General features: G+C 40.5%; 1 protein-coding gene across 3 annotated transcripts in view; it reads left to right on the top strand.

The window, feature by feature from the left end:
* The window catches only part of TCAIM (T cell activation inhibitor, mitochondrial), a 36,148-nt gene that overhangs the window by 14,642 nt on the left and 8,133 nt on the right, over positions 1-13,373 (top strand). For 2 of the 3 annotated variants that reach the window (XM_020799477.3, XM_020799475.3), the window contains exons 4-7: positions 136-289; positions 3,030-3,282; positions 6,643-6,765; positions 12,880-12,977. In XM_020799477.3, the coding sequence (XP_020655136.3) occupies positions 136-289; positions 3,030-3,282; positions 6,643-6,765; positions 12,880-12,977 (628 nt within the window). The remainder of the gene's footprint in view (positions 1-135; positions 290-3,029; positions 3,283-6,642; positions 6,766-12,879; positions 12,978-13,373) is intronic. The other variant, XM_020799479.3, reaches the window with a different exon arrangement.

Here is a 13,373-nt window from a genome sequence, read left to right as displayed (position 1 = left end):
TTTAAAAGAGTTTATATTGTATATAAATATACAATGAATTAAGGGTGCAATGTCCAAATACTGTTAATCTGTGCATCATTTCTCTAACATGCAAGGAAATGAATAACTCTGGGGATGTTTGCTGATTACTTTCAGAAAATCAATGAAAATTCTTTGAAGAGATTAAATGGGTATTTGGAGAACCTCCAGAAACCTGGTTTCAAATCTTTTAGACCAACTCAGCTCACATTTTACGTACGAGAGAAAGAACAGAAGCCTTCTAGTGTCCATGAATCATTTGGAGCATCAGGTATTTTTACACTTTGATTTTCTCTTTCTATCACACACACACAATTAAGTTCAGCAGTGACCCTTCAATAATTTCTGATTCCTGGAGCTTGTATTGCATTTGTAGAGCCATTAGAAGTTTCTTGGCATTAGTCACGGAGTCATGCTTATGAAAAAACTTCAAAGAAATTGAATTAGATTGTTATTGTTTTATATTGTTTTATGTAATTTGTTCATTTCTTATGGTGCATTTCTCCCAGAACTGGGACCCAAGATGACTTCTTATGTAAGTAAAAAAGAACAAGTATAACTGAAACCCCCAATAAACTATAAATATTAAAACATAATCAAATCTGTGGTATTGTTGAAATGGATGAGATGGTTGGACAGTGTCATTGAAGCTACCAACATGAATTTGACCCAACTGCGAGAGGCAGTGGAAGACAGGAGGCTCTGGCGTGCTCTGGTCCATGGAGTCACAAAGAGTCAGACATGACTAAACAATAAACAACTGTTGAAATCATTATTAAGTTTTAAAACAGTGATCAGATTTATTTGTGTATGCTGAAGAAATACCATTACTTTCTGTTTTGCCACGTATTGTACATAAAACTGCTTAGTGTTTTGCTTAATGTGAAAAAACAGTTTGAGATTAAAGGTGTATGTTTGGTTGTCTGTGCGGTCTGTTAAGTGAATAGTTGCTTAACTGGGGAAGTAGGGACTGGAAAGAAATACATATTTCTCTCCTTCCTATATTACCTGTAATGAACTGTTAGTGTACAAAACATTTTCAAAGGAAATTGAGAATTGCAAAAAATCAGATACAGTGGTGCCTCGCAAGACGGGCGCTCCGTTTAATGACGAAACCGCATTACGATGAACTTTTTGCGATTGCAAAAGTGATCGCTTTACGATGGTTTCAGTGGGGGAATTTTGCTTTGCGATGATCAGTTCCCTGCTTCGGGAACCGATTCTCGCAAAACGACGATTTTAAAACAGCTGATTGGCGGTTTCAAAATGGCCGCCGGGTAAAAAAAATGGCTCCCCGCTCTTTTCTGGGACAGATTCCTCGCCCTATGGAGGATCTTCACTGGACGGTGAGTTTCAAGCCCCTAGGAACGCATTAATCGGGTTTTAATGCATTTCTATGGGCTTTTTAATTTCGCATTACGACGTTTTCGTTCTACAGCATTTCACTGGAACTAATTAACATCGTAATGCGAGGCACCACTGTATTTGTTTACTATGAGAGAAGTAATTTTAGAGGAGGATATGCAGTGTGACAGCTAGCTGGGTAACTCAATGGTTTTGGTATCTAGTTGTAATGCCAGAGGTTGGGAATTAGACTCCCCGCTGTGCCTCCATAGAAGAGGCACAGAGAAGAGCCAGCCTGTGTGGCCTTGGGCAAGCTGCAGTGTCCCAGGATGCCCCCAAAAGGGGGGAATGGTAAACCACATCTGAGTGTTTTCTACCTGGAAAAAAGGGCTGTCATAAGTCAGAATTGACTTGATGGCACATGATGATGATGATGCAGTGTGATGGCTACACTGGTTACATCTGTCTCTTTGTATTTGTTTTGCATGCTTGGGTCTTTAATAAATATCAGTAAATATTTCAGCGGCCACAATCCTGTTAACTTACACCCATTGGTGTAAAATCATCAGGCACCGGATTGCCGCTATTTAAAAAGTCAGACGTGGTGGTGCTGTGGGTTAAACTGCTGAAGCCTCTGTGCTGCAAGGTCAGAAGACCTGCAGTCGTAAGATTGAATCCACACGACGGAGTGAACCCCCGTCGCTTGTCCCAGCTCCCGCCAACCTAGCGGTTCGAAAGTATGCAAAATGCAAAAATGTGAGTAGATAAATAGGTACCACCTCGGTGGGAAGGTAAATGGCATTTTGTGTGTAGTCACACTGGCCACATGACCATGGAGAATTGTCTGCAAACAGAACGCTACCTCTATAGGTTGGAAATGGAGATGAGCACTGCCGCCTAGAGTTGGACACGATTAGACAAATTGTCAAGGGGAACCTTTACCTAAAAAGTCAGCAGTTTTTAAAAAATTCTCTTCATATCTCTAGCGTGACGTCTGAACTATACTTCTCCCTTGAATTGTATGGGTTTAAACAGCACAGTTTTGCTTATGCACAGATTTTTTCAATAAATTAATAAATATTTCACTAAGTAATTAAGTAAATAAATGAATATTCAGTAAATACAGTACTGTGCTACTGTTTGTCTCCAAGAAGTAGCCTGACTTAACAAGGACCCTGTTGTTGGTCGTATGGTGGCCCCCAGTCCAATGGCAGCAGCCTGGCCAGCCCCATTTCCTGGCAAGGCAGCTCTATGTTGTGGCCAGAAACCATGCTGGGGCATGCCGGGAGGCTGAAACAGGTTGTGGGAAGTCACAGCAGCATGGTGCTCCATTAGGGGAAGCGAGAAGAGATCACACCTGTTTTCTCACTCGGATAGAGGCCTTTTCTGTTCTTTAGCTGCGTTTGTGTATGTTTGTGTGCTCTGTTTCTTAAGAATTGTTTCAGATTGTATCAATCATGGTACACTAGGACTTACCGTAAATGTGAGTCAGAAAGCAATGTTGGTTGAAATCAAATCATTTAATAACAGTACAAGTCTAAGTAGTACTGTAGGCTTAACTAAAATTGACTAGGAAATTAATTTGCATCCTGTTTGTAAGTTGATCATAAAAGAAACATAAATACATTCTGCTAAATATTACTTTGTTTGGGGGTTGCCTTTTGCAGGATTTAGAGCAGTGAGTTTCACTCTACGTACCAGGGACCTACTAAGCACAGTATTAGACATCTTGAACTCCTGTAGCTTATCTACTGAGCATGTCCAAAGCTTGAACAGCAATGTGGATACTCAATCTAACCAGGGAGTCCAAAAACCATTTCCCAGACCCATCAAATGGGATAAAACTTACTACTCTTTTACTGGATTCAAGGATCCTGAGGAAGAACTGGAGCAGGCCCAGCGTATGGAAACTACCCTGAGGTATGAGATATAAAATATACCATTGGCGTATTTACCTCAATATTATCTTCTCCAGTGGCAGGTATCGCAGCCAACATGACTATTGGTTGAGTTGTGGGTGTTAATATTCAAAAAATTTGGAGAGCACTTATTCATGCTAACATAAGAGGTTTGAGATAAAAGATCCTGCCTAAGCTACCTAAGTTTTTCCCCCCCTGAAATTTGGAAATTGCAGTGGTGCCTCAACTTATGAATGTCCCTACTTACAACCATTTCGAGTTACGACCAGCGTTGGCCACAAAATTTTGCTTCTACTTGCAACCGAAGATTCCACTTACGAACAAATTTCTAACTGTAGGTGGTGATGAGGCTGCTTCTTTGTAGCTCTTTCACCCCAGCAGTTAGAGAGTGTGTATCGGAGGAGGCTTGGGACTGCCTCCTTCTGCTTCTGAGTGAGCGTGTGTGTGTTTGCAGGGAGGTTTCGGGCTGCCTGGTAAGGTAAGGTTCTGTTTTTTGCTTTTTAAAAACTGTTCTGGGTGTTTTTGCAGCGTGGTTTTAAGCTGGGGGGGATTGTGTTTCTGTGCTGTGATGGGTCTTGGAGTGTTTGTTTGTTTTTGGTTCCCTCCCATTTCCGATGGGTCTTGGGGGTTTTTGTTGCTTTTTGTCCCCCCCATTACCGATGGGTCTTGGGGGGTTTGGTTGCTTTTTGGGGCATTTTTCCCCATTTCCAATGGGTCCTGCATGCTTCCCTTGCTTTTTCCTTTATTTTCTTTGCATTTCCAATCTGCTCCGTTTGTTTTCTGTGCATTTCCAATGGGTCTTGCGTGCTTGATTGCTTTTCTCCCGCCCCCCCCTTGGCCGGAAGGAATTAATCACGTTTCCTATGAGTCTTGCAGTGATTTTTTGGGGGGGTGGTGATTTTTTTTCTTCAGCCGGAACAGATTAATTGCATTTCAATGCATTCCTGTGGGAAATGGTGCTTCAACGTACAACCGTTTCAAGTTACATCCATCTTCTGGAACGGATTATTGTTGTAAGTCGAGGCACCACTGTACAAAGATAGAAAATGAAACTACTAGTATTTGAAGCGTTTGCTTTATGATTGAATATATATTTTGACTCTCCTGCATCTGGTTTAACATTGTAAACAATGAAACAAACTTAGATTTATTTTTTAGACTTTGTTGATTAATTCTTAAATCATTTGGCCAGAAAGTTGTTTTACAGTAACTGGTAGTCTTCTTAGCCATACAGCTATGGGCAGAATACCATAGCTTATTAGGATACCCACTTGAATGGAGAGAGGGGGAAACATTTAGCTTGGACAATGAAGTCTTATACTTTTTTGATTAGTTCAGAGAAACATTGTTAAGACTTCAGGACCTACCAAACTATGTAGTATATAATGTTTTCATCTGCCTTTAGAAAAGAACCTTCAGTCTTCAGATGTTGGTGACCAGCTGCTCTCATGATGCCTCATGGTTGGCTGGAACCAGTAGGAACTGTAGTTTAGGAACATCTGAAGGGCTACAGGAGAGAAAAGATCTGGACAGTTGGTAGGACTAGGGAGAATTGACTTTATGTAAGCATATGGGATATAATCTTATACAAGGATATAAGGAATCTAAGATAATTACGTATTTTTTGCAGTAACTGTACACTGAAATAGAGATGTGTGTGTTAGGGTGGATGACCCTATGCATGAGAATTATTGCTTCAAAGGAGAGTATTGGGGGATATCTTGAGATTGGACTTTTCCTTATATTTGGTTTCCAATGAAAGTCACTTGCTTTCTATGAAAGAGGTGGTTCTGGCCATGCCTGTCACAGCAGCTATTCACTGATATCACCTGAATGTGCTCTCAAATTTCCAAATGTACTCACTGGTCCAAAAGTGTTAGAAGCAACTGTTTAATAGTTTGTAGTAGGATGTTTGTGTCATCGTCTAGGAAATAGGTGAAAATCTCAACCACAATAGCAGATTAGAAAGCCACCAGAAGTACTGTAGGTTGCTTATTTTTAGATCAGTGTTTCTCAGTTTTTTTAATATGGTGATTTGCTCTGAACGTAGAGGTTCTCCAGTAATTCACTTGTGTTTAAACACAGTACACACTTTGCCACAGCTGCCTCTCATTGTACATTTAAGCATAAAGCGGTCATGAAAATGAGTGGATGGGTAAAAACCACTGTTCATAGAATCTTCCTGTCTGCTCAAAGACTTCTTCTTTGAATGAACCGTCTGCTACTAGTGCTTTGAAAAGTGTTAGTTTAGCTGCATATAAACATTTTGCCCAACAAGCACACTCCTGTCTTTCTGTAGTTGCCATTATGTAGGCATGTATCCTTCAGACTCTGTTCATAAAGGATGGTACTCCTGGTTTCTATGTGAGAAGAGTCTTGTTCCAAACCCCTTACTTCTGGGAGTGCTGCCAGTTTTGGAGAGCACTGTAATCGACTGAAAGAAGAAGGGCATTTGCCAGCTGTTGCTAGATGAAAGCCAGTTCCAGCTTTTAAAAATTGAAGCCATAGAAATTATTCATCTTGGAGATGGGGAACATGCGGCCCACCAGATGATGGACTACACCTCATGTCATCCATAGCTAGCAGTGACATGGTGAAAGATGATGAATGTTTCAGTCCAACATCATTTGTGGAGACACACATCCCCAAAGCCTTTTGCATGTTAACAGTAAGTATGTTACCTTGTGTGAATCTTTTATGTATCCAGAACAGCATCATCTGTGCAAAAAAAGGGAGGGATCAAGAGAAATAGGGTAACCTCAGCTTTTGTTGGCATGCAAAACCCCTAAAAGGGGAAAGCCAAAAAATATTCCAGTTAGGACTGAATGAGCATGCTCAGTAGAAACATAAAACTGGCTGGCTATTGCAGAGACAATGTGGAAGTGGAATGGAATACCCTGGAAGGTATCACAGCCTGGCTGGCTGAAACACAAAAACCACTACAATATTTTCTTGCAGGTCTCTTGTTTATGGGCTATTATTTGCAGTCTTCTCAGCTTCTCCTAATGTTATTTCCTTCACTTGCATACACAAAATCCTTTTGCTGTGTGCAATCATGTAACAGCAATAACACAAGTAACAGATATAAGATTGCTAGCTGTCGCATCCCTTATAATCCTCCAATTGTGCAGCGGGGCACACTATCAGTGGCACAGGTAGATGCACCTGCCAGCTGACTAATTTTGAGAACCCTGGTGTTATGTATACAGTATTTTGCAATAGGATTTTGACTGGTGCTTGGTATATTTGAGCATTTTTAATTATATAGTCTTTAAAATAGCACTTTAATCTTCATGCACAGTAGTATTGTTAATTCTAAGATGTTTTGGTAATCCATATTGTTTTTATTTTATGTTTCTAGTTCCTGGTTAGATAATAATGTGAAGAGTGCAGGAAAAAAGCTGAAGGATAGCTTACCACTGAGAAAAGAATTAGAGCGTTTGAAGGATGAACTCTCTGACCAGCTACAGCTCTCTGATATTAGGTAAAAAATTAACTTAAGTGGGTGAAAAAGTAAATTTATATTTACAGTGGAAAGTGAACAGGGCAATACTGCTAGAATAAGTTGCACTCAAACAAATGTATTTTAAATGTAGGGAAATATTAGAAATTAAAAGCAACAGGATTTGTTTATGGCAGCTCTTAAGTGCCTTGCCAGAAATGTTTTACATAATGATATGTATGTGTGGGTGATTGTGGTTATTTAGTGGCTCCAGTACAGCATTTTCCTCTTTGTGTGATATTTACAGTGTAAGCACAAGCACTTGATATGAGACTGACTGGTCTGTAGTTCCCAGGTTCCTCCTTTTTACCTTTTTTGATCAGCAGTAGCCCTCATCCAGTCATCTGGCATTTCACCAGCCTGTTCCATCAGTACTCTTGGACCCAATTCATCCAGCCCTGGAGATTTTAACTCAGTGAAAATAATAAGGTATTCCTTGACTATTTCTAAAGTAGACCACTGTGATGCTCTCTACACAGGGCTGTCTTTGAAGTTGCTGTTGAAGCTTCAGCAGGTCCAAAATGTGGTAGCCAGACTGATCACAGATATCAGCAGATATGAACACGCATTTCCAATCTTGGCATGCCTTCATTGGCTCTTTGTTAGTTTCCCTGCCAAATTCAAGGTCATAACCTATAAAATCCTTAACAGTTTAGGACCTCGATATCTGTTGGAATGCCTCTCCCACAAAAGAGCTACCCACACTCCTTACAGTCTGTGATGCTATAAAATTGTGACACCAAAGGAGGCTAAGATAATTAACACTAGGAGCAGTGCTTTTTCAGTTCTGGTCCCTTCTCTTTGCAACAAGCTCTCAGCAGAGGCTTGTCAGGCACCTTCCCTCTTGATTTTTAAGAAATTAGTAAAAACATTATTCAAAGGTGCCTTTTATTAGTGCCTTACCACCTGAGATGCTCAAATCTGTTTAATTTGTTTGATTTATTTAAGATAGCTTTTAACTAGGGACAGTTTTTGTCTGTTTTATGATATTTATTGCGAGATATCTTCATGTATTATAATTGAATACATTTGCCAGAACTTGGGATCATAGACTCACTTTTGGGAGAAACCCAATCTAACGTAGCAACTGAGTGCTTCTGCCTTTTCTTTGTCATCTGTTACTGTTTTGCCATCAGCATTGAGTAGATGAGCCACTACTTCTTTTCTGTGTCTTTTGTTGCACGTGCACCTGATGAATGCATTTTTGTTGCTTTTAGCATCTCTTGCTAACTTCACTTCATTCTTAGCTTTTGCTTTCCTAATGCCAGCCCTGCAACAGCCGTGCCTGTCAGTACTCTTCCTTTGTGACCTGGCCTTCCTTCCGCTTCCTAGTATATGTCCTTTTTTGTTTTCGGGTCCTTTCAGATCTTTTTATGAAGTCACATTGGTATTTTTGCTCTTTTCTGATTTTTTCTTGTTGGAATGTTTGTAGTTGTGCCTTCAGAATTTCCTTGATTGATTGATTGATTGATTGATTGATTGATTGATTGATTGATTGATTGATTGATTGATTGTCATTGCAAGTATATACACAGTATACCCATACAATGAAATTCACAGACACCCAGAGACCAGACACATGCACACACATAAAATCCCCCAAACACAACCCACCCACTAAAAAATCCCCCAACACTCCCCACCCACTGAAAGTCCCCACTAAAAATACAAACATCTACACCGCAGGCCAAGTAACACAGTCCAACTAACTATTCACTACTGGTGGTCTTTAAGCTCATTATTAAGTGCAATTATAGCTCTGGGATAAAAACTATTCAGAAAACGTGTGGTCCGAGTCTTAATTGTTCTGGCCGTCTGGCAGAAGATACAGAACAATTAAGACTCGGACCACACATTTTCTGAATAGTTATAAGCAGGGTGGGAAGAGTCTCTCAGGATGCTGTGTGACTTCCTCAGACAGCGGGATGTGAAGATGTCATCCAGGGTTGGTAGCTGGAGCCCGATGATATTCTGGGCAATTTTAATGGTTCTCTGTAGAGCTTTTTTGTCCGCTACAGAGCTACTCCCAAACCATGCCAGAATGCCATAGGTTAGGACACTCTAAATCACTGGTTCTTAACCTTGGGTTACTCTGGAGTTTTGGACTGCAACTCCCAGAAGCCTTCACCACCAACTGTGCTAGCTGGGGTTTCTGGGAGTTGCAGTTCAAAAACATCCGAGTAACAAATGTTAAGAACCACTGCTCTAAATGGTGCTACGACAGTATGACAGAAGTAAATGCTGAGATAAATTTAACTTGCCGAGCATTCTCAGGAAATACAGCCTCTTCTGTGCCTTCTTCACTAGTATGTTGGCATTTATATTCCATGAGAGGTCCTCTGAGATGTAAGTGCCCAGAAATGTAAAACTACCAACTCTCTCCACTTCCTCGCCATTTATGTACAATGGTAAATGTACATTTCTCTTCCTCCTAAAATCAATTATGAGTTCTTTAGTTTTTTGATGTTAAGTGTGAGATGATTTTCTTTACACCAAAGTATCAACCCTTGTACTTCTTTTCTTTAAGCAGACTCATTGTTCTTATTTATGAGCCCCACCACTGTCGTATCATCCGCAAATTTAATAATTGCGTTGGTGCTATACAGTGGGGTGCAATCATGTATGTACAGGGAATAGAGGAAGGGACTTAGCACGCAGCCCTGGGGAGCTCCTGTACTTTAATACCAGGGTAGAAGAATGGTGAGATCCCATCCTTACTGACTGTGGCCTATCTGTCAGAAAGTCCTTTATCCACACGCAGATCTTCTGAGGTAATCCCAGGCTGATCATTTTAAAAAACAACCTATTTGGTAGAATGGTATTAAAAGGAGAGCTGGCTCCTTTTCTTGTTTGAATCTCCTACCACGGGACTTTACTTATTGTTATTGTTCTTAGTATATTAAAATCAGCTTTCCTAGATCCAGCAGAAATGTTCAGTTATGCTCAGCTTTTGCTTCCTTTGAAATCAAGAACTCAAGTATAACATGGCTACTTTCTCACAGACTTTTACTGCCACTTCATTCACTAAGTCATCCCTATTGGTTAGCCAAGGATAGCTAACCCTCCAGTTTCTTCCATCGTTTTCTGTAAGAGAAAATGATCAGCAACACAGGCCAGGGATTTCTTGGAAGGGCCATGTTTGGCAGAATTTGCCTCCCAACTGATATCAGGGTAATTGAAGTTTTCCATTACTACTAAAGCTTGTCTTTTTGAAATTCTTGCAATTTGTTTTTCAAATATTTTAGCTACATATTCTTGATTAGGGTTTGTTGTTGTTGTTTGATCATTTAGTCGTGTCCAACTCTTCGTGACCCCATGGACCAGAGCACACCAGGCCCTCCTGTCTTTCACTGTCTTCCACAGTTGGGTCAATTTCATGTTGTTAGCTTCAGTGACACTGTCCAACCATCTCATGATCTGTTGTCCCCTTCTCCTCTTTCCTTCACACTTTCCCAACATCAGGGTCTTTTCTAGGGAGTCTTCTCTTCTCATGAAATGGCCAAAGTATTGGAGCCTCAGCTTCAGGATCTGTCCTTCCAGTGATTGATTAGGGTAGTATATTCCAACTACCACTTTCCTTTTATTTTCTGCCTCTATTATTTTAATCCAGATATTCTTGATGGTAAAACCAAGCTCATCTTCCTGTATTTCTGTGCAGGAATATGTATTTTTGACATATAGTGCAATTCTATCTTTCTTTTGTTCTTTTTGAAAATTTTATATCCTTAAGTTGCCATATACCAATCTTAGGAGTTATCCCACGTAGTTTCAGTTATCCTATCAAGTCGTACTTACCCTCCTGAGCTAAGATTTCCAGTTCTTCTTGTTTATGTCCAGTCCCCCTGGCATTGATACATAGGCACTGAGTGCACTACAGAGTGTATGATTTGTGGCCTGATTCCCTTCTTACATTTTTATGAAGATTATTATTGGGTCCCATTAGAGCTCCTTGCTCTGTTCTTTTTATTGTGCACAAGTCTTCTTTACCTCTGACCCTGCAATTCAGTTAGTCCTCCTGATAATGCTCATTTGGTGGCCAAACACATTCTCCCCATTCCTTGAGAGGAAGCATAGCCTGCGGTCCCAAAATCCAAATCCTTCATATCAGCATAACCTTCATATTGCATAACCTGGAGCACTTTCCTTTCCTTCTCTTCTGAACTCTAATAACATGGCCAGGAAGACTATCTGGATCCCAAAATCCTTGAATTTCCTTCCTAGAATGTCAAAGTCTTTCTCCATAGTTCTTCTTGGCTGTCATTTGTTCCACATGGATGAAAAGAAAGGGATATGCATCTGTGGTTTTAATGAGCTCTGGCAATCCTTCAGTCACATGCCTTCCGTTCTCCAGGGAGACAGCGTACCTGATGGGTCCAAAGATCTTCCCAGCATGTTTCAGTTTCAGTCCCTGCAATAGGGAGTCTCCTGTTACAATTACTTTTCTTTTTGTAGGGTGTGGGTTCAGTGACTCTGCTTGACTAAGCCTCAGTCTCTCTCCTATTACCCCATACGGTCTCCTGGAAGGTCTCTGTAAGCTGTCTGTCAGACTCATCTTCAAGAATCTGAAAGCAGTTTTGCAGTGTGACTGGTGAAGAGTGTCATCTTTTGCACCTAACTGTAACCTTTTTATATGGTGCTTTCTCCACTATATTTACTTTTACTTCCACCCTCTCCTTCTCTGTTTTGTCTTTCTGTTCTTCTGCTGTCGGTGCTGCCTCTGTTGGCTGCTGCTGCTCAAGAGTTCTACCTATTTATTCTTCATTTTCTATTATAGCCTTAAGCATGGCAATTTACTGCTCCAGTTCTCACTTTTTCTTCCAACAGTGCAACCAGTCTGCACACGTTGCATGTATATGCTGTGTTCTCAGACACAAAACATTGCACACACTTAACAGTTTGTACCACAGATGTCTCTTTCTTCCATACTCCCTGTTACCTTTTAACTTCTTTCTATTTGTATACTATAAGTGCTCTTTGCTTTGTCTTGTCTGCCTTGAAGGATACTAGGAAGTCCATAGAAGTAATACTGGGGAATCCACAGTTCTGACTTTATAGAGAAATCAAAAATTTTGTTAGGGGCCTTCCCTTTGTCTTCCATTGCCAAACTCCTGGTAGTTCTCCCTGCTAGCTTGCTTTGCCCACTCACTCTTTGGGGTCTCTCTCACTTTTATTCCTCTGCTTTGCTCTGTTGGGAACCAGCATACAGAGAGGGAGTCCCCCAAGGCATTACCACCCCAAAAATCTAAACCAAAATAGCCCATCCCAGCACTTCCTGTTTTGTATATGTTTCCTTAAATGGCTATTACCTCCCATTTCTGGAGCTGATGTAGCCTGCAACGAGGTTTGGTGTGAAAATTTGCATTCTCAAGTCCAGTAAAGATACCTCACCCTTTGTATAGTGATTAGAGTATTATAATTCGATTGAAGAGACCTGAGGTCAAATGATAAGTAATCATGTAGTTTATTTTACCTGGGGACCCAAGGCCAATAATTGTTTTTCACCCTGGTTTATATCACAGGGTGACTGAGAACATGAAATGAACTTGTCCCATGCGTGTCATCCTAAAACCCCAGGTAGCTGAGAAGGAGCAATATGTTTCTCCTCCAGGTTTAGTGCTCTACACATTGCATTAAGATCAGTACTCAACCAGTAGTGTGGTTGGAATATCATGTTGGGAGAAAGACTCAAATTCTCCTTCCTTTTCAGCTCAGGCCCATTATATCTAGGAATTTTGAGATAAGAAAATATCAAGATTCCAGCCATAGTCACACTATGTGCTCACCTTCGCAGCCTCCTTTGGAAGTGTGCCATTCTATTCAGTGGGGCTTACTTCCAAGTAAGTACACATAGGTCTGCAGCTCATTTAATACTACATATGCTACAGCTCTCATAACGTACGTGCCTGTCCTGAATAATTGGAAGCATTTCTATTTGAATGGCAAATATGAGTAAAGTACTTACATAATATCTGTGAGATAATTTTAAAATTACATGTGTGATGAACTTGAATAGTCCCTTTCCCCTACCTGTTCTGAGCATGTTGTGTGCATAAGATACAGATAAAAAAATGTTCTGTTGTATCCTGGTTTTGTTAGGTGGCAAAGGAGCTGGGGTATTGCCCATCGGTGTAGCCAGCTACACAGTCTAAGTCGGTTAACTCAGCAGAGTCCAGAAGTGCCAAGGAATGCCAAAGGTACATTTCCTGTTGCTATTTTAATTAATTTAGTTAATTCACAGAGGGCATATTTGGATTTCTCAACCAGCTGGAATTCTAAAGAGCCAGGCTGCATGCGTATGATTGCTATCTGATCATTCCTGTGGCAAGTGGATGCAGCTGAGCAAACCAAAGGCCTTTTATCTGTGGTTTATTTATTGTGACACATTTGGAACAATTGCCTTGTTGAGGGAAATACAAGCCAGGTTTTGCCCAGCTTTGGCATTGCAATAAATTAACCACAAGCAGAGCCCGCATGGTGTAGTGGTTAATGTTGGACAGACACCTAAGAGATCCAGGCACCTCAGCCACCTCGGATTCTTTTTAAGAAGAAAGGCGGGATAAAAATATTTTAAATAAATAAATAAAATACAA

This window comes from Pogona vitticeps, chromosome 6 (genome assembly GCF_051106095.1).
Source record: "Pogona vitticeps strain Pit_001003342236 chromosome 6, PviZW2.1, whole genome shotgun sequence".
NCBI lineage: Eukaryota > Metazoa > Chordata > Lepidosauria > Squamata > Agamidae > Pogona > Pogona vitticeps.
The sequence above is the reverse complement of the archived record's forward strand: the minus strand, read 5'-3'. Positions and strand labels throughout refer to the sequence as shown.